At 40.8% G+C, this 20,711-nt stretch overlaps 1 protein-coding gene across 1 annotated transcript in view; it reads left to right on the top strand.

Moving 5' to 3' along the window:
• Positions 1 to 20,711, top strand: part of DOCK11 (dedicator of cytokinesis 11) — a 293,614-nt gene that overhangs the window by 144,947 nt on the left and 127,956 nt on the right. Inside the window, exons 32-36 of the mRNA XM_063432045.1 lie at positions 4,990 to 5,168; positions 8,866 to 8,982; positions 11,984 to 12,059; positions 18,704 to 18,807; positions 20,364 to 20,475. Of these exons, the coding sequence (XP_063288115.1) occupies positions 4,990 to 5,168; positions 8,866 to 8,982; positions 11,984 to 12,059; positions 18,704 to 18,807; positions 20,364 to 20,475 (588 nt within the window). The remainder of the gene's footprint in view (positions 1 to 4,989; positions 5,169 to 8,865; positions 8,983 to 11,983; positions 12,060 to 18,703; positions 18,808 to 20,363; positions 20,476 to 20,711) is intronic.

Below are 20,711 nucleotides of genomic sequence, written 5' to 3'. Positions count from 1 at the left end.
CTTAACCCCTTAAGGACCAAACTTCTGGAATAAAATGGAATCATGACGTGTCACACACGTCATGTGTCCTTAAGGGGTTAATTAATGGAATCAGGTGTGTGGGATTCAATTTCCTGGTTTGCATGCATGGTTTGCACTTGGTACAAGACGTTCATGGGACATGTAGTTCTTTCATCATTTTCAGCCACATGCATCACAACCAAAAGTGACGTATCGTGGCTAATACAGCGCTATCGACCTTGGGGTATGTAGTTCTTGTGCTCTACGTGTAACCCGGAGGTTCATGGTAGATATAGTTCGTAGTAAACCATTTTAAAATGCGGCAGCATATAGTCCCACAAGCTCCATATAGGAGAAATATGAAAAGGGAGAAATAAAATACAGAAAACAAAGGTCATATTTGTAAATATATCATTGTAAAATGAATATATATATATATATATATACATATATATATATATACATATATATATATATATATATAAAATCAACAGTATGTCAATAAGCATAGAGATTTCAATAACAAATACACTATAGAAAATAAAAACTTTTAAAGGAGCAATCAAGTAAGACAAATAGTCCTAAAAGTGAAGGGGGATAAAATAGAAAGACGTAGATAAAAGTAAATAGTAGTGAAGAGGTGTATAAGTATCTAAAAGGTAAGTATTAGATTTAATAAAATAAACTATGAGAAATTGTACAGATCAAAGTCTGCATTTAAACCATTGGGGTGGAGGGTATCTAAATAGTACACCCATTCCATCTCTTTTTAAACAAGTTTATTAATAATATCGCCACCTTTCCAGTGAAATGCAAGTTTTGCAATACCCATAAATCTGAGGTTACTGGGATCTTTATTATGATAAAGAAAGTGTGAGGAAACCAAATGCTTTTTAAAACCAATTTCTATGTTGAGACAGTGTTCTCTAATTCTTGTTTTCAGAGGTTTTGTTCTTCCTATATAGTGGAGGCCACAAGGGCTCTCCAATAAATACGGTATATTAAATTTTTACGATGACAAGTTATGGTGTTCCTTATATTGTACATTTTATTAGTTCTATTTGATTTAAAACTTGATGTGCACTTGCCTATTTTTATAGTTTTTTTGCATGCTGTACAGCCAGTGGCGTACACATGACCCATGGGGTCCCCCTTTCCCCCCCCTCCCCGCGCTTACTCTGCGCGGGCCGGGGGCCGCAACACATGGCGGCGGGCACCTGGTCACAGGGGTTGTAGGGCTGCGACTCCTGCGACCGTGGTATGTACGCCAGTGCATGCAGATGCACACACACTTAAAGGACCATTACAGACACCCAGATCACATCAGCTCAATGAAGTGGTCTGTGTGCCAGGTCCCTCTAGTTTTAACCTGCAGCTGAAATCATAGCAGTTTCAGAGAAACTGCTATGTTTCACTGAGGGTTAATCCAGCCTCTAGTGGCTGTCTCATTGACAGCCGTTAGAGGAGCTTCCGCAATTCTCACTGTGAAAATCACAGTGAGAAGACACTGAACGTCCATAGGAAAGCATTGAGTAATGTTTTCCTATGGGTGGATTGAATGCGTGCGCGGCTCTTGCCACGCATGCGCATTCAGAGCAGTGAGGCGGAGGGATCCCCAGCGCCAAGGCAGTCCGGCGCTGGAGAAAGGTAAGTGCTGAAGACATACACACACACACACTCACGAACAGACGCATACACACTAGCTAACAGACACACACATTTACTGACAGAGACACACTCAGCGACAGACATACATACACACTCACTTACAAAACATACACTCTCACTGACAAACACACACTCACTAACAGACACACACAAACACACTAAGTAACAGACACACACAGTAACACACTCACTAGCAGACACACACTCAATAACAGACACTCACTGACACTCACTAGCAGACACACACACACTAACACACACACAAACTAACACTAACACACTAACACTAACACAGACTAGCACACACACACTCACTAACACACACTAACCCACACTAACACATACACACACTAACACTAACACACTAACATTAACATACTAACACACTAACACTAACACACTAGTTTTTTTTTTAATGTAATCCTCCCAGCCTCCTTACCTTTTGGAGAGCTGAGGGGATTCCCTGGGGTCCAGTGGTATCACCGGATGGGCAGGCTGGCGGGCGGGCACGCGAGGGAGCACTCTCCCCTGTGTGCTCCCTTTTCAGCTCCCTTGCGCGCCGCGTATTGATGCCGGTGCCGGAAGATGATGTCATCTTCTGACTCCGGTATCAGTGCGGTGCGCGAGGGAGCTGAAGAAGGAGCACACAGGGGAGAGTGCTCCCTCGCGTGCCCGCCCGCCGATACCACGGCCAGCCTCAGGGGGCCCTGAGGTGGCCGGCTCCTGGGCCCCCCAGGAGAAGAGGCTGGCCACAGTGGGTACATAGCAGGTACCCCGGTATGTATGCCACTGTGTACAGCTATTGCACCTATAGAAGCCGTGTTTGCTGTTAAAAAAAAAACTATTAATATTTACCAGATGCGTGTTTTTTGTATAATTTTTAGTTAATTGCATCTTTAAATTTGGGGCACCTCTGAAGACTATTTTTGGGCGCTCTGGGATAATATCCTTTAAGAGTTCGTCTTCTTTTAAGAGGTGCCATTTAGTTTTTACTATTTTCTTTAATTGTTTATTTTTGTTGTTATAGTCCAAAACTGTGGGTAAATTGAAGTCTTTTTTCGTTTTCTGTTTTGTACTTAAAATTAGATTTTCTCTCTCTGTGTGTCGGGTTTTTTCAATAATTTTATCTAATGTGCTAGTGTTATATCCCTTTTCTAAAAAATTGTCTTTGACTTAATTTGCTTGATTATTAAATATATCCAACTCTGAACAATTCCTTCTGAGTCTTAGTAGTTGGCTCTTTGGTATACTGTTAAGCCAGCTATCATAGTGGCAACTGTCCAGGCGCATTACAGCAGAGCTCTTAGCTGCTCTATCTATTGTGAGTTAGCACTCTATATTTCTACCTCAATAGTCCAAATTACTGTTACATATTGCACTATTTTTTGTCCATTTCTGCTTCTTTTAAGATTACAGAAATCATCTCATCTCTGCGTATGTAGACTGAACTTAAAGTGATGTAAATATATCTTCTGTTATATTTTACCAATTTCTGTCAAATTTTATTTTTGTTTTTGGGGCGCGGTTCATCTGTTTTGAAATTCTCACAGATTTACTGCTGCCCACCCAGCTACCCTGATTTTAGTGAGCGCTTATTCCTATCTCTATGTTAAACTAGGGGGTCCTGACATCCAGACCACTTTATTGAGCTGAAGTGGTATGGGTGCCTATAGTGGTCCTTTAACATGTAAAAATTGGACCATCTTCCCAATTAGTACAGCACTAAGGTCTCCAGCTATTGAAATGGAATGGCATCTGCATCTTGTTAATTATTTCTTCCAAGCAGAATAACTATATATTTTCTCAGAACCGTTTGTGGCACTGCAAAGTTTTGTACCGAGTGTGCCCCCATGTAATATAGTCTGCATATAAAAGAACCTGTTAGAGTTTGTTAAAAATACAAAAAAAATTAGGGTTATATCAAGTGATTAACTGTGCCATAACTCTTCTTCACAAATCATGTGCCATAACTCTTCTTCAACAATTTAAATTAAGCATCACTTTGACATGACACCTCAACAGCAAGTGATGGTGTCTGGGAGATGGCAAGATGGAAGCTACCGGAAGTTCCATCATTTGCTACATTTTACTAAAACATCATCTCGTCTATGAAACAAAATAGTCCCTAGTTTGTCTTATGAAATCTTAACGCTTAATTTGTAATTTTAAATACATTGCAATGCTCTATTTATGAATTTAAAAAGATTATTTATTTATAACTAAAAAGTGTGTATTATTTTAACCTAACAAAATCAATCGAGCTTAGTTAGATTATCTTGTAGGTAGACACCCCACGCCATCTGTGAAGTCCCATTCATAGGTTTTGACTCCACTTTTATATACAGTTTCAGGAAGGGTTGCACTGCAATCATATAATAATGTAAATAGCTAATGTGTGCTTACTTATGTTGCTTTGACCTCCCAAATGATTGCCATGTGTTGTAGCTGTAAGAGATTGCCTTAGGTAAACAACACAATTTCAGTTACAGGCATTCTGTAGAACTAGCATTTCCTCTGGGAAACAATTAATTCTACTGTTAACTAACCCAGGGAGCTAAAAAACTAGACTTCCCAGCATATCACTAAATAGAAGTACCTTACTGTCTTTTAAATTCATGGCTAATCTGTCTACCATTGAACACTTTGTTAACAATGAACTGAGTTTTTCTAACTTTTTATGTCTGTAGGACATTTTACATAAAGGGTTTTCCCCAAGTTCTATTTTTGAAATAATGTAAAACAATGAAGATGGTAGCTTAAATGTATATACTAGAATATATTTCTAACCAAGACATGTTCAATTCTTCTCCCAACTGAAGATCACCTTTAATGTTGCTTAGACCAACTAATGGTGGCTTGAGAACCACAGTTATGAAACCATGTAGAAGTCATAGCAAGTGCTGGTGAGAGGGAGGGATTGATATTCTGTTTTCTAATTCAACCTAGATATTATTATTGCTTCTGTAGTTAATTAAGAATACTAGGACCATATAATAATGTAAAATTCTGTTTCCAAGTCTAAGGGAATGAAAGTGAGTATATCTGAGCATTTATCTTAAAATCACCTCCAATAACAGTGATTATGGATTGCTATTTTTTGTCTTCATAAAATTCATAATCAAAATTATGTAGAACATATTTTTATCAGAAAAACATCTCTGCTTGCCGCCTGATCTTTTTTCAAGTAATCTGCTTTAATCTTATTGTCTAAAATTCTAATTATTGTATGTTGCAAAGTTTAACCCAGCTGTTAATCTGTGTTTGGATACTGTCATGTCGGCTAATCGTGGTTTTTATGAATGGTTTTGTTTCTAAATACAGATGTAAATCTGGAATACAGTTTAACGGATGATTACTGCAAGAATCATTTCTTGGTCGGTCTGCTGTTGAGAGAAGTTTTGCAAGCTATCCAGGAAACATATGATGCAAGATATATTGCCATATCTTCATTAAAATACCTCTTAATCAAGCATGCATTTGATAACAGATACCAACACAAGGTAATGATACTTTTAAAACATTTAGATTTGGAATATGATATGAAGATAAGATTTTTTGCAATTAGCCGAGGTTTTTCGAAATAAAGTTAGATAGTGGGCTCATCAATGTCAATTCGCACAATTATGATCCAGTGTGGATGCTTTTCTCTTTCTAAAAAATGTCTTATTACTGTAGAGTTGTACATACTATATTTCCACAATTATCTCACTCTTAATGTCCTGGCTAGATTAAGAAGATACTAATGGAGCTTCAGCTCCTGCCCTCTCTGGAATCCTTCCTGTAAAAGCCAATGAATTCAGCAATGAGTGGATGGGAAGATTTGAGGATTACACTTCTGTGGCCTTCACATAATGAATTGATATTATGCCAAAGAGATGGTTTAATAGATAAGGAAACCAGCTGCAATATCTCCAGCTGCAATTGATAAAATGAGAACAATTAAGATAGATAATGGTAGTAGACATCTGGAAACCAAGATGAACCTGAAAACTGGTGATAAGTAGACTTGTGCATGATAATATCCATTTTGGCCGAACCATTTCTAGTGGAAAATTGAATTATTGTTGGGACACCCACATTTTGGCAAAATGTCGATTTTTGGAACCAAAATTCTGATATGAAAACCGAATGTGTGTGTATATAATGTATATATTTTAATATACACATGTAGGAGCATTGTCTTGCCATTTAGTTCACAGATCAAGTAAGAAAAAGTAAGCAATAGAGGGGAAAACATTTATATTTATATATTAAATACTTATATAATATATAAATATGGATTGTTATTCACTACTATTTTTTTTCCTCTTTTGCTCACTTATCACAATATTTAGTGACTGTCCCCCAATCCTTTTCCAATTATTCATCTCTTTTTTTTTGGTGTTATTGGCAGAATTCAGAATTACCACCTTGAATCGGACAAGTTCGGCATTGCAGTGTTAAGTTGGTTGTGACTTGGGTACATTTTGGACTCAAGAGTTCGGGAATTCGGCCAATATACTAATGGGCTCAAATTGGTCTGAATTGCAGTTTGCCTGTAAACAAATCTCCAAGTCTAGAGACAGTTTTTTTTTGTTTTTAATATTATTTGATATCCTGCACCTGAAAGCCCCTTGCAACAGGGAGAAATATGTTAAGCTGCATGAGTAGAACCAAACTGTGCTTTTGCTTGCACAACTGCTGGGTGGCTGTGTATGGCCTGTAATGATGCCTAATGCTGGGGCACCAAAAATTATATAGTGAATAGAATGCTTGTTGTTGTTTAGTCGTTCAGTCGTGTCCGACCTCTGCGACCATATGGACCATAGCACGCCAGTGTCAGTCACTGCCCCTCTGAGCTCCAATAACTTCATGTTCGTGGCTTCAGTGACTTCATCTATCCATCTCCTTCTCTGTCGTCCCCTTCTTTGTGTGCCTTCAATCTTTCCCAACATCAGAGTCTTCTCTAGATAATCCTGCCTTCTCCTGCCTTCTCATTATATGGCCATAATATTGGAGCTTCAGCCCACTAATGAAGTGGTCATGGTGCAGTGGCCATTTAATTTTGACCCTTCAATGTAAACATAGCAGTTTTCTAGAAACTGCAATATTTACATTGCAGTGTCCAACACATCACTAGTAGCTGGCTTTATGACAGCTACTGTAGGCTATATCCTACAAGAAGCGAGTCAGACTCAGTTCTCAATGTAATGCTGATCCTAGTGAGCCTTCGATTGGCACAGCATGGCAATTTGCCACTCGTGCACTGGGGAAGCATTGGGTTGGCAGAGATCAATTAATACATGTAGGGACAGGGACACTATAACGTTAGAAATACATGGGTGTATTCCTTAAAGTATAAAACAAGCAAACTGTAGCTTGTTTTGCAAAGGCTTAACTGGTACCTTGTCAGGGACATTTCTAGTCGGAAGTTTCAGTGTTCCTAATGCTCTAGTGTTCCTTTAAATACAAAACAAGCAAACTGGAGCTTGATTCTTAAGAGGTTATCTGGTACAGTGCTCAGGATTCCAATTAACTAATTTAAACCACCGCTAAACCTATTTGACCTGAACACTCCTACAGCTATCTGTCTTAACCTGTCAAGTTGTTTATATACCCAGTGTACAGAGCTACGCAAAATATTTTAGTTAAAAAGAATAATTTATAACTATAAGAATTTCTAATTTCATTGTAAACAGCCTTTTTTTTACAATTTGTATTTTAATGAATTTCATGCACGTAGGCAAACATTCGCATCAGTGTATTGTTAGGGAAAAAGGAAACGTAACATAACATATGAAACATTACAGGTTAGCTACTCTGTGTGTATTACATTAACTCATGTTTATTGCTGTTGGTAGTGCGTATCAGATTCCTGGTGCCTCCTCAATTTGAGGCATAGGGATGCTGACCTCTCTGCGTGACAGTGGTGGACACACTACATTATTATTATAATTATTAGGAATGAATATGCTTATTTTTTGCCAGTTCTAATGTTCCAAAGACCTTAAGATTAATAGATTGTCAACCTAAAAAAATAGTAGCACGCCTTCCTATGATGAGGACCCTGGTGGGCTGGGTTTGCTTAACCTTTGCACTGAGTCTTGTTCTACTGGTTTAATCCTTTAATGACTACATATTGTCCAAGGAAGCAAACCATTCTATTTGAATTATTTATTTTTAAATCTTATTCCAAATTTGGATAGCATTGTTATATGAAAAACAAAAGCCTACAGTGTTAAATAATGTGAATGCAAAAATAATGAGAATGCAGGTTTGAGTATATTAAAATTGCAAGGATGTCAAAATCCCAAATAGGTTTAGTTGACTCTGAAACTCTGAGAGACTACTTTGCACTGCTTCCTATACATACAGTTTTCAGGAACCTTACTACTGTAAAATGTCAGACATATTTGGTTGGAGAGGGATGCTGATTCTGACCCACCTGAAATACTGGAAAATGTAACATGTTGGCTAATTTTGGAGTGAAGATCATAGAATGGCTAATTGGGTTGCATAACAGTTTGCCAATAAGAGAAATGAACATGTTTCAAATTCTTACTAGAAATTTGACAAAGCCAATTGGTTAAATTCTTTAGAAACAGGTTTAAAGGACCGCTATAGGCTCCCAGACCACTTCAACTCAATGAAGTGGTCTGGGTGCCAGGTCCATCTAGGGTTAACCCTGCAGCTGTAAACATAGCAGTTTCTGAGAAACTGCTATGTTTACAAATGGGTTAATCCAGCCCCTAGTGGTTGTCTCATTGACAGCCGCTAGAGGCGCTTCCGCACTTCTCACTGTGAAAATCACAGTGAGAAGATGCTGACATCTATAGGAAAGCATTGAGAAATGCTTTCCTATGGACTGATTGAATGTGCGCACGGCTGAGGTTGGAAGAGGGAGGAGAGTGTAAGCGTTTAACCCCTTCCTCCCCCTTCAGCTTGGCAGGAGTGGGACCTAAAGACCCTATAGAGCCAGGAAAACGAGTTTATTTTCCTGGCACTATAGTGGTCCTTTAATCTTAATAATGAAGTACAGATGATATAATACTGGTGTGGATATTTTCTTTTGGCCTTCCTGACAAATCATTAAAACCATCTGTTACTTACACTTGAGGCATAAATTTTGTCTTCACTTGAATACAGTTACAAAGTCACCTCACTTATGCAAACACCATGTAATATCTTTGAACTATCATGTTATTGTTTCTGTTCTAGAACCAGCAGGCTAAGATTTCCCAGTTATACCTTCCACTGATCGGAATGCTCTTAGAAAATGTACCTCGGTTTACCGGGAAAGATACATCGGTCCTCTCCACTGCCATGTCGAATTCCGTAAGTAGTTTTGATGCTACATCATGTGTCTCCCGTTAAGGGTCAGAATTTGTGTACTAGCCAAAATGCTGTGAATTTAATTCCATAACTGAAAAGCTCTAAGTATTAAGCGAAGTGTGTGGTTGACCTTGAACTTAAACAAATAAATCTGTATATTTACATCGGTCACAAGTCTTTTGCTTTGAACATGGAAGCTGTCTTTTTTCCGGGCCCCTGGAATGTCATTCAAACAAATGCTTTGGATGCCCAAAGAGCCTTTGTGGAATATTGGTACCATTGTAAAGTGCCTTTTTGCTAAAATATAAAATTGTCTGACAACAACCAAAATGGATAAACTTGCAATACTACATCATTCCTCAACTTATTTTCCCATAATATGGGAGTCGTGGGTTTCCTGCAGAGGACAAACTAGATAATTCTTCCCAGCTGTTCTGCTCCATATTACTCTGTGAAATGCATAACTTGATTTAAATCTATTTTGTCTCCTCTTAATACTTTTACAAAATCTTTTTTTCTTTGATCATGGCTCATTACAGTTGAAAGATTTAGTTTGTCACTTTTTATGAAGAATAATATAGGTATGGCAGATAGTAAAGTCATATAGCAAAAGCGGATTCCTTTTAATAGCCTGCAGTCCAGCACCTAGTAGCACATTTTTGGACATAAATGCTAAGGCTGTTTATACGTCGCAACATTATTCAACAAATCCAAAATATTTATCATTTTAAGGTAGTAAAACTGTAGAAAAATCAGGTGCCCTACAGTGCTTCCTGGGTAAACGTGCTTCGATTACTCACAATCACTAGTCAAAACCTGCACTGAATGACTGTTTAGCAGAGAATCAGTAGTGCATACCCTAGTATTCTCGTCTCTCCATTTGATGCTGTCTGGTGACCATGATTGCAGCCTGTGTAAAATGGCATTGTATCTATAGAGACAGATGTCTGGCTTACACAGTGGCAACACGTTTAATTTAGTCTTCATTTGCATTAAATAAGCACAAATTAAAACAGAAGTTTAAACTCATTTCAAGTTACCTTGAGCTGTTTCACCAGTGACCTCAGTATGGACTAGCGCAGGGGTAGGCAACCTTCGACATTCCAGATGTTGTAGGCTTCAATTCTCCTGATGGTTTGCCAGCATTATGGCTGTGAGAACATCATGGGAGATATAGTCCAGTACATCTGGAGTGCCGAAGGTTACCTGTCCCTGGACAAGCCGTTTCAAACCTTTTTTGGACAAAGACACACATTGATTGAGGATATTTTCACACCTACTGCTTTTGCCTTCATCGGTGGCTTTTAAGTGTCAAATTTACTTCCAGCAAGACAAGAATGTACTGTTTATAGTGTACATGTCTAGCTAAACTGACTTACTGGATTTAATTATTTGCTAGATGGGAAAGTTCAATGCTGAAAATTATTTAACAAAAAAAAAAGAAAAAGAAAAAAAAAAAACTTAACTTCTGCTACAGCTCTGAAGTCATTGTGTTTGTGGCCCTCTTCGAGGTGACCTAGGAAGCAGTGGTGTATCCTGGTTTTGTGCTGCCCTAGGCAGGACAAAACTCAGGCGCCCCCCTCCCACCCACGCCACCCTCCCACCCACGCCACCCTCACCCAACCCTCCCCCCCCACCCGCGCCACCCCCACCGAACCCTTCCCCCGTCCCGCCTTCTAAATACACACACACACACATTCACTGACAAATACGCATACACTAGGTAACAGAAACACACTCACTAGCAGACACACACACAGTCTAACAGACACACACACAGTCTAACAGACACACACTTACAGACACACACACTGACATACACACACACTAACACACACACACAGACCCACACACATACAGACATACACACACACACATACAGACATACACACACACACACACATACAGACATACACACACACACTAACAGACACACACACAGACCCACTAACAGACATACACACACTTACAGACATACACTTACAGACATACACACACACACTAACAGACATACACACACACACTAACAGACACACACAGACATACAAACACACTCAATCACTCACATATTTAATACATTTTTTTTTTTTTAAATTTAACCCCCCCCAGCCTCCTTACCTTTGGGAAAGCTGGGGGGGGGATATCTGTCTCCCTGGTGGTCCAGTGGCTGCTGGGAAGTGCGGGTAGGTGGGTGGGCGGCCGGCGAGGGAGCACTTCCTCTGAGCTGTCTGCTCAGCTCCCTCGCGCGCCGCACAGTGATGCTGGGAGGCGGAGCCGGAATATGACGTCATATTCCGGCTCCCAGCCTCACTCTGCGGCGCGCGAGGGAGCTGAGCAGACCACTCAGAGGAAGTGCTCCCTCGCCGGCCGCCCACCCACCTACCCGCACTTCCCAGCAGCCCGCCGGCCGCCCAGCATGCCTTGTTAGCCACAAGGCATTTGCCCTGGGCATTTGGGGGCGGCTTTTTTTGCCGCCCCCTGAAAAATGCCGCCCAAGGCAAATGCCTTGTTTGCCTCGCGGCAAATACACCCCTGCTAGGAAGCATAACTGGGACACATTAGTTGTCCATGTTGATGTCGAGAATTTTATAGGAAATAACTAATAACTAATAAGGTGATTATACTTGAGCACCTTGCTGAGGATTTAACCATTTAATCCACTTTTTAGTTGCTAAGCCTGATAATAACTCTTAAAAACCCAAACAGATTTTTGCCTAGATGGAAGTATATTCTTTGATCTGTTTTACATTAGTTGCAGCATCTACCCTCTATCTACCTTCACTGTCAGCTGAACAGGTTCATAGGATATGGAGAGTATACTGTCATATTTAACCTATTGCAATAACACATTGACATAAAGTAACAGATAAATGTTCTACCTCTGAACTTACTGGTTTCCTGTCTGACACATTTGTACTGCTCTGGCTACTTGAGGACATTAACCTCTAACTTGAACTAAAGAGTAATATTGAACTAAAGAGTAATATTTGCTGTCTTTTTGCAGGCTTCCCGGGACAGCTTTATATGCAGTTTTCCAACATCATCTAACAGATCAAGCTTAATCATGGAAAAAGATTCCGGTATCTAAAAATTGAGACATGAAATGTGATGGTTAAAAACAACGGTTTATGATGTAGTTTTACTATAGATGTTTGCACTTATTAAGTTAAGATTGGTTAGCATTAGACAAAATACATATATATTTTGCCGTACAGTTAAGTGGTTCTGTTTTTAACATTATTAATGAAAGGAAAGGATCTGCAAGAAATGCAGAGACATCTCCCTGTAAGAATTTCTTGGAAATTCCCTGAAAGTAAAGAACACAAATCGAAAATGTGAAATGTATCACTTGTGCAAATGTGTTCTTTACAGATGCTAATTATACCATAAACATAAACAATCCATTTTACATGTCCTGCATGTATCTGTCTGGTTCACTGTTTTGTGGACAGAGCCTAAGATGCAGATGGGTGCTGAAGGTAATGGACCAAGTTCGCAGTACAAAAGGATCAGACGAAGACAGTAGTCGGGGAAGCCAAAGGTCAGGACAGGCGGCACAGGTTCAGAAGCAATAATACAGGCAAGGGTCAAAATCAGGATATAACGTCAATTCTCCTGAAGTTCAACATCCTGTGTGGTTGCATGTGGAAGCAGCGACGTTCTTGCGAACAGAGACCTATCTTACTGTGTTCGGTAACCGGCGTCCATACGAACGGAGTTCTGTCCTCTGTATTACTGTGTTCGGTTAGTGGTGTTCTCATGAACAGACTTCTGTTCTTGCGGTGTTTGGGAGCTGGCGTCCGTACGAACGGAGTTCTGTCTCCAGTATTGGTGAGTGGCATTTTCACGAATAGAGGTGGCGTTCGTATGAACGTGAGCGGTCGGTGTGGGTGGTTGAGCCGTTCGTGCTGCCTGGGGTGTCGCGCTCTGACACGTGGAGTGCGAGAGAGACGCGGCATGGGAGGGCGAGGTAGGTGAGTGCGGGAATGAGGTCCTAATAGTATCTTCTGTATTAATCTTCTGACCTATGAAGAGCCAAAAGACTTGTGCGCTAAATGGAAAACAAAATGTAGAATGCAGTCTCTTCTTTTAGATCGAAATCGGGGCTAGCTGGGACAGTTTTCTTTTATATATCATCAACATCTGTATATTTAGTCAGGCTTTTGCATTTGAAATAGGCCCGTAACCCCCTAACCCCTTAAGGACGGTGGGCGTTCTATGACGTCCTTTTTAGAACGGTCCTAAACGCAGGCAGGCGGCATAAAACATCCCCTCCGTCCTTTGGAATTACTGGATCCCCTCCGTTCCCATGCTGGCAGTCTCGATCCTGGGGTTTGCCTGGGATTTGGGTTTGGTTGGAGCCTGCCAGCATCTATCATACAATGCGTCAAGATTGTCAAAGCTCGGGTTTCAAGGGACAGTACAGGTGGAGACATGTGAGGGTATTATGCTTTTGAGTTGCATATATGGGAACACAGAAAAGTTAGGTAATTTAAATTCTCTCTGCAGGTCTGGGAACGGCTCGATGCGACTGAGGTGCATAACCTGGTTTAACGTGGATATTCCCAGTTTAACCCAGGAGTTGAGTGAGAGCCAGGGTGATACTGCCTGTAGGGCTGTCAGTGGGGAACTTGGGTGGAATTTGTATGTGGTGTCTTGGTTGTGTCACAGTGTGTCCCAGTGGTGAAGAGCTAGGGTAGTGATGGGGAAGAGGGTTCTATCTTTGGGGCATAATGTCTTAGGGGTCCATAGAATATTTACCAGGGGTGTGCTATTGGATTTTGCAGTCTCCATGTCTACCCATTGGTACACTCCTTTGGGGGCATATAGTCTCACTGCCATTTCCAAATTGGCTGCTCTATAGTAGGTGTAAATGTCTGGAAGTCCTACCCAACCCTCGTCCGCTTGTCTCTGTAAACAGTGCTGGGAGAGTCTGGGTTTGCGGGAGTCCCAGATGAAGGAGGACAGAACCTGTTTGAGCTTCTTAAAAAACATTGGTGGGGCCTGGATCTGTAGTAGATGGAATATGTACAGGAGTTTTGGAACAAGAATAATTTTAATGGTGTTGATTCTATCCAACCATGATAACTTTACCGATTTCCGGCGGAGGCATTCTGTTTTGCAAAGGTTGAGTAGCGGTTTATAGTTATGATTGAATACGTGGTCCATTTTGGGTGCAATTTTTAACCCTAAGTAAGTGATATAGTTGTCCCTTCAGTCAAAGTTATACGTTCATGAAAGGTCTTGAATGAGGGTTTGCGGGGGTCCTATGGGTAGGGCCTGTGTTTTAATTTGGATTAATTTATGATATGCTAGTTTGCCATATGTTTCCAGGAGCATTTGCCATATGTTTCCAGGCAGCGACGTGGGTACTTCGTTCAATGTTAGCAGAATATCATCCACAAACATGAAGAGTTTGAATTCGGTCAAGCCCAGCTTGATGCCTTAGATGGTAGGGTGGTGTCTGATAATGTACGCCAATGGTACCAAGGACAGGTCAAACAGTAGTGGGGACAGGGGGCACTCCTGTCTGGTACCATTGTAAATGTTGAATGGGGTGGACAGGGAGCCTGCATTAGTTACCTGCATTGTTGGGGTATTGTAGAGGGCCATAATATCAGATATTATTGGCAGAGTGAAGCCAAAAGTGTGCAGAACGTGTTGGGTCCTCTTTCAGGTCATGCAATGTGCTGTAGTAGGAGGCCAATGCATTCACTATGTCTTGTGCGTTTGTAAGTTTCTGTTTGGAAGCTGTATGAATATACACTATTTTTGAGTGATTGGTGCATGCTTTGAGCTGTGTGGCTAGCAGTACCACTGCTCTATTTCCTTGTGTAAACAAGTTATATTTGTAGCGTCGAAGCATATATGTAGTTTTCTCTAACTCTAGGTCTCGGAGCTTGATTTGTAGCATGAGGAGTTTATTTTGAAGGACCTGCGTTGGGTCTTATTCCTTTGTGTAAGGTCTGGTATCTCTGATATTAAGTAAGTGTACACTTTAAGCCATTATTTTTTAGCATAGCTGCCTGCTTTGATTAGGAGGCCTCTTATGACAGCCTTGTGTGCTTGCCAAATTGTAGCTTTGTCAACGTCTGGGGTCATGTTAGTATGGAAGTAGGAGGTTAAATCCGCTCCAATTTGTGCGACAATTCGCGGGTCTTGTAGCAGGGAGCTATTAAGTCCTTTCATCCTTTGCCTGCAGTGGGGAAATTTTCCCATAGTGCCAGAGTTATCGGGGCATGGTCAGACCAGGTGATAAAACCTATTTGGGCCGCCTGTACCTTGTGCATCATTGTGGCTGTTATAAGGAACCTGTCAATCCTGGTGTATGTATTATGTGCTGGGGAGTAAAAAGTGTAGTCTTGTTCCACGGGGTGGAGGACCCTCCAGGGGTCTAGGAAGTAATGTTGCAGGATTTGGTTACATTGTAGGGACGTTGCTCTGCTTTGTTTGAGTGCAGACGTTTTGGCTAACTTATAGGTGGACATGGAGTCAAGGGAGCAGTCTAGGAGGAAGTTGGTGTTGCCCCCAATGATGACTTCTCCAAATCTATACATGGTGGCCAAAGGGAATATTTTGTCAGAGAATTCCATTTGATTTGTGTGCGGGCCATAGATGTTAATTAACGTGTATGGCTCGTTATTGATATAGCATTGGAGCAGTAGATACCGTCCATTATTATCACAAATTTTTTTGACCAGTGAGAATGCCACCTCTTTCCTTATCAGGATTGACACCCCTAATTTTTTCGTCTTATTGCATGAGTGGAAGTCATGGGGGAACTATTTGGAACAGAATATGGGGCAATGGGTCTCATGGTAGAAGGCTATCTGGGCCCTATGTTTCCTTGCCTCTTCCAATGCCAGACTGCATTTATTCAGGGAGTTTAGGCCCTTAGTGTTGAGTGAAAGTATATTGAGTGTCATTGTGGAAGGGTTGTTGGGTAGCTAAGTTGAAAAAGAGGTAGGTTGTATGGTCCTCTATATTACCAGGTCTTAGTGTATCTCTTGTGTCATAATGCGGTGAAGCTCGGACCCCTTCAGACAGAGCCCAGTTGGCAAGGGACCCCTCCCAGACGGTGGCAGTAGCATGTGGCAACATGTGGCTGTTCGGCCTGCCGTGTACCTTATCAGAGAGGCGGAAGGGAGTAAATCCATACTGTCCTTTTAAGGGATTATAACCATTTGGGAGCTATGGCTCCTGTAATGTGGGTTAGGAGGTGTGTTGCCTTGAACATAAAGTAATTTCCTCACTTGTGTATCCTTGTGATGTGGTTTACGCCAAGAGTGCCTTGTGAGTAACATGTGGGGGAGGAGGTAGAAGGGGGGACAACATAAGCATACTGTAAAAGAAAACAATTGAGCGATCAGAACTATATACAGAAAACCGTCAGTGGTAGTGCCTTGTGGCTTGGATGGTAATGACATGGCTCTGGTGAGCCTAGTGGGGTGGTGGCTAGCAACAGATTACTAAGCCCTTAGTAGCCTTAAGGGGTTGTGTATGCCCTGCTCCTCTGCATCGCTGCAACAGCTGGGCCCAAGTCTGGGGCCCGGGCGGTTCGGCATGGCCAAGTTTGGAGCCTTAAGCCCTGTAAAATGAACATATTAAATCACTGAGAAAAACCATCCTGGGACCTCAACAGATGAGGGTAACGGGCTATCATGCCCAGGTGTGTAAGATAGGAGCATAATGTATGCAGTGAAGTCACTTAGCTGTAGTTACCACACTCCAGTCGTTCGGAACCTTGCATTGAGATCTTTGAGGTTCTTTTCTGCTGATTTGGTTGTGTTGCTGTGAGAAACACGATATCCCATTATCCCATTCTTTGAGAAGTTTCTTGCCGTTGTCCACACTAGTGATGTGGCGGTCTGCTCCATTGAGTCGGATGATTATGTGGGCTGGGAACCCCCATCTGTATAAGATGTTGGCGTCTCTCAGCAGGGTGGATGCCGAGAGGTCGGTGAAGAGATGAACTCCTGTGAATTTTTCCGGTATATTTCTGGAGGCTTTCATTATTTTTTCTTTAGTTGTGTAGTAATGGAGCTTCACGATTGTGTCTCTTGGGACTGAAGCTGGGAGGGTTTTCGGTTTTGGCAACCGGTGTATGCGGTCAATTAGGAAGTCTTGGTGGGTGATGGTATCAAGGTTTGGAAGAGGCATGTAGCATAGGCCTGAAGGTCGTAAGGTAGGATGTATTCCGATATTCCGCAGAGGCGTATGTTGTTGCGCCTATCCCTGTCCTCATGGTCAGCCACTTTGTCAGTAAGGCAGTCTAGTTTTGCGCTTATCTTGGTATAAGCGTCTGCTAGTGTATTATGTGCAGATAAGATTTCCTCTGTTTTATCTTCGAGATGTGCAGTTCTGTCTCCCAGCTCTTGTATATCTGTTCTAATGTCATGCGCCATGTTCGTGATGTCTGCCTGCAGTGAAGTTTGCATGGCTTGTAGCATTTTGTGGACCAAAAGGCCTGTTGCAGGAGCTGCTATTGGCTCGGAGACCGATGTAAGGTCACTGTGGTCTGAGTAGGCCGCTGGTGATCGTGGGGTGTCGGCGCCATCTTGGGCCTAAGTGTGTGGCGATGTCAGCGCAGAGATTTCCAGTAAGGTTTGTTTGTGCCTCGTTTTTTTTAGCTGATTTCGATGCCATGCTGGGTGAGGGAACTGTCTGGGTCCACCACGGTCAGTTTGGGGCATACAGTGCTATTATATTCGCTGTGTTCGGTCGGTTTGTTGAGGAGCTAACAGCTCATGCGACCATCTTGTCGAGCTGGCCAGTAATTTTTTCAATATCATTTCAATGCTTTGACATTTTTGAGAAATTCCAAGAAAAAATACCTTTTCATAAACAAATTCCATCTTAAAAAGCATGACAGAGACAGAGCCTAAATAAAGCACATATCTGAAACAGACCGAACCTTTCTATCTGTTCTAAATAAAGCTCATATCTCAAGAGAAGAGCGTCTTGATAAATTTGGCATGTCAGTGCTTTGAAAACATATGCCTTTAATTGACACCACATTGTGGAGCGTCGGTTTATATTGTAAAAGCAGATCTGTCAAATAACTCATTTCCCCTTACACATCCTTATTCGAATAAAGATTAAATGTTTAGCTCCAGTTGTATAAATATGTTTAAATAATGATGAAAAGTAAACTGTAAATGATTGAATCAACAACTAAGTGCATGTATATTTATACATAATCATTTCTGCAAAATATATGACCATATGTTTGCTCTAAACCGAATAGTGTGTCGCTTATGCCAATGGAGTAACTCAATTGACTTAAGGGCTACGCTATGCACCATAGCTACTTGTTGTAGTGGTTATGATGCCATCAGTACTCTAGTGCCATTCCCTGGTAAGGGAGTAAACCATTATACTGTCTCAGTTCTCTGAGTTCCTCTCCTGGCATATCAATAATGGGCGATGTACTAAGTTAACGGCAGCTGCTGCCTAGGACCCACTAGGACAGGGTTGCCCAAAAGGTAGATCCCCAGATGTTGTAGAACTTGCATGAATGGCAAAGAATTTAGAATGGCAAAGCATCATGGAAGCTGTAGTTTTAAAACATCTGGGGATCTAACGTTTGGGCACTCCTGTTCTAGGATCTCCCACTAATCTCAGGCAGATTGGGACATTTCTGTTTTCTTTTAGCGCTTATTAGTTGTCTTTTTTGTTCCCTTTTCTTAAAATCACAAGGTTCTGTTTTTCTTTTCTTTCCAAGGTTTCAGCTTAACTTTGCCCAATGGCTGTGCGATGAGAAGAGAGGACTCACGAGGCTCAATCTTTGCAGATGGTGCTGGAGAGCAAAGTGTCAATGGGGAAAATGTAATGCTCGCCTTAACTAACATCATTAGGTGCTCACTTTTCAAAGTGGCTTGCCAGTGTATAATACAGCACTGTTAATTCCCAGTATCATGCTAGAGCCATTTTCAGGGGCAGCCAGTTGGAAACTCTCTCAATATTTTGTTACAAATCTTAGTCATCTGGCCCAGAGTGTTTGACTTAAGTGATGTCTCAAGTGACATTTCATGCTTAATCTTGCTTAACATTTAACCCCTTCCATATCAGTCAGTGCATTGAAGGGTGTATGTGTGATTGTTACGCATGTGGCAATATATATATATACAATATATTGCAGTTAAACTATGCTGTTATATTGTATAAGGAAACACGTATAGGCGCTCACTATAATCAATCAATATGAATGGGCTGCAGTAGATCAGCAAGGATTCCCAAACCTTGCGTAGTGTGTAAATTGTGAAACAGGGATGATCTACCATGCCAAAACAACCACACAGATAAAAAACAATATTTAAAGTGCCCTTATAGTGCAAAATTGGTATATAATCTTATATATACATACACTCATTTACTGTCAAAGATTGGCAAATCCAGATCTCACAAGACCTTAAAACACAAAGCAATATTATCTGTGTATTTTGCTTTGTGTTTTAATTTCCTGTGAGATCTTTGACTGTAAACGAGTGTATGTATATATAAGATTATATACCAATGTTGCACTACAAGGGCACTTTAAATATGTTTTATCTGTGTGGTTCTTTTGGCATGGTAGATCATATTGTTATAAAGAAACAATGACCTGTCGCTAATGACAAAAGTTAATCTGACAATTTGTTCAATAAGAACCATTAGTTTGAAGTAATTTCAAGGCTGGATGACTCAATTCTTTTATCATTGGTCTATAAGAGTTTAAAGGAACACTATTGTCACCAAAACAACTTTAGCTTAATGAAGCAGCTTTGCAGTTTCAATGCTCAATTCTCTGCCATTAAGGAGTCAAATCACTTTGTTTAAGCACTATACGTACGTCTCCCTGCATGTGACTTACACGTCCTTCTTAAACACTTGCTAGACCTTACAGGAGTCCCATGTGTGTAATTAAATTTCAATTCACAGAACTGGAGATAAAAACTTTTACAGTAAGTTACATCTGATTGAATATAAAACCATTTTGTTTCATTGCAGGCTCTGTGAGTGACAGTCAGGGGTAGTGTGGCCAGGGCTGCATGGACATAAAAAAGTGATTTAACTCCTAAATGGCAGAGAATTGAACAGCGAGACTGCAGGGGCATGATCCATACACCAAAAAACGCTTCATTAAGCTAAAGTTGTTTTGGTGACTATATAGTATAGTGCCCATTTAATGTACGCTATGTAAGAATCACTGCCCACTGTCTATTTTGAATATAAGGTAATCATCTACATTAAGTTTTAAATTACAATAAATGGTCTTGTTGGGGGGCATATGGGTGGTCTCAGTGATAAAGTAATTTTGTAAATAAAATACAATGTTTGTGCAATAAACCATATTACTACAGCAGTACCCAGAAAGTAAAGTAGAATTCTTATTTTTCTCTTAGATGCGTAGAAGTTCCACTAAGAGCAGTGTATCCCTTCATAGCAGATTGGATCCATACGAGATTAAAAGTCTTCTCATCTGTTACCTTTACATTGTTAGAGTCATTTCAGAAGGTAAGATATGCTTCAAATAATTGTTTATTGCACTTTTTTTCTGATTTCTGAGTGTCTATTTAGGTTTGGTGTTAATTCCTGTTATTAAACATGTGAAGTTGACTAAAACAGGTATATCATCTTCATCAGTTGGGCAGCTGACAATCAGTGAATACCTATTCATAAAGTTGGCTTGAAAAAGGTAAGTTTCTTCACTGACTAGCTGAGAGCGTCAGTTGACTTCTCGGCTAATCAGT

Source organism: Pelobates fuscus, chromosome 9 (assembly GCF_036172605.1).
Source record: "Pelobates fuscus isolate aPelFus1 chromosome 9, aPelFus1.pri, whole genome shotgun sequence".
Classification (NCBI taxonomy): Eukaryota; Metazoa; Chordata; class Amphibia; order Anura; family Pelobatidae; genus Pelobates; species Pelobates fuscus.
This window is presented reverse-complemented; position numbering and strand designations above follow the sequence as displayed.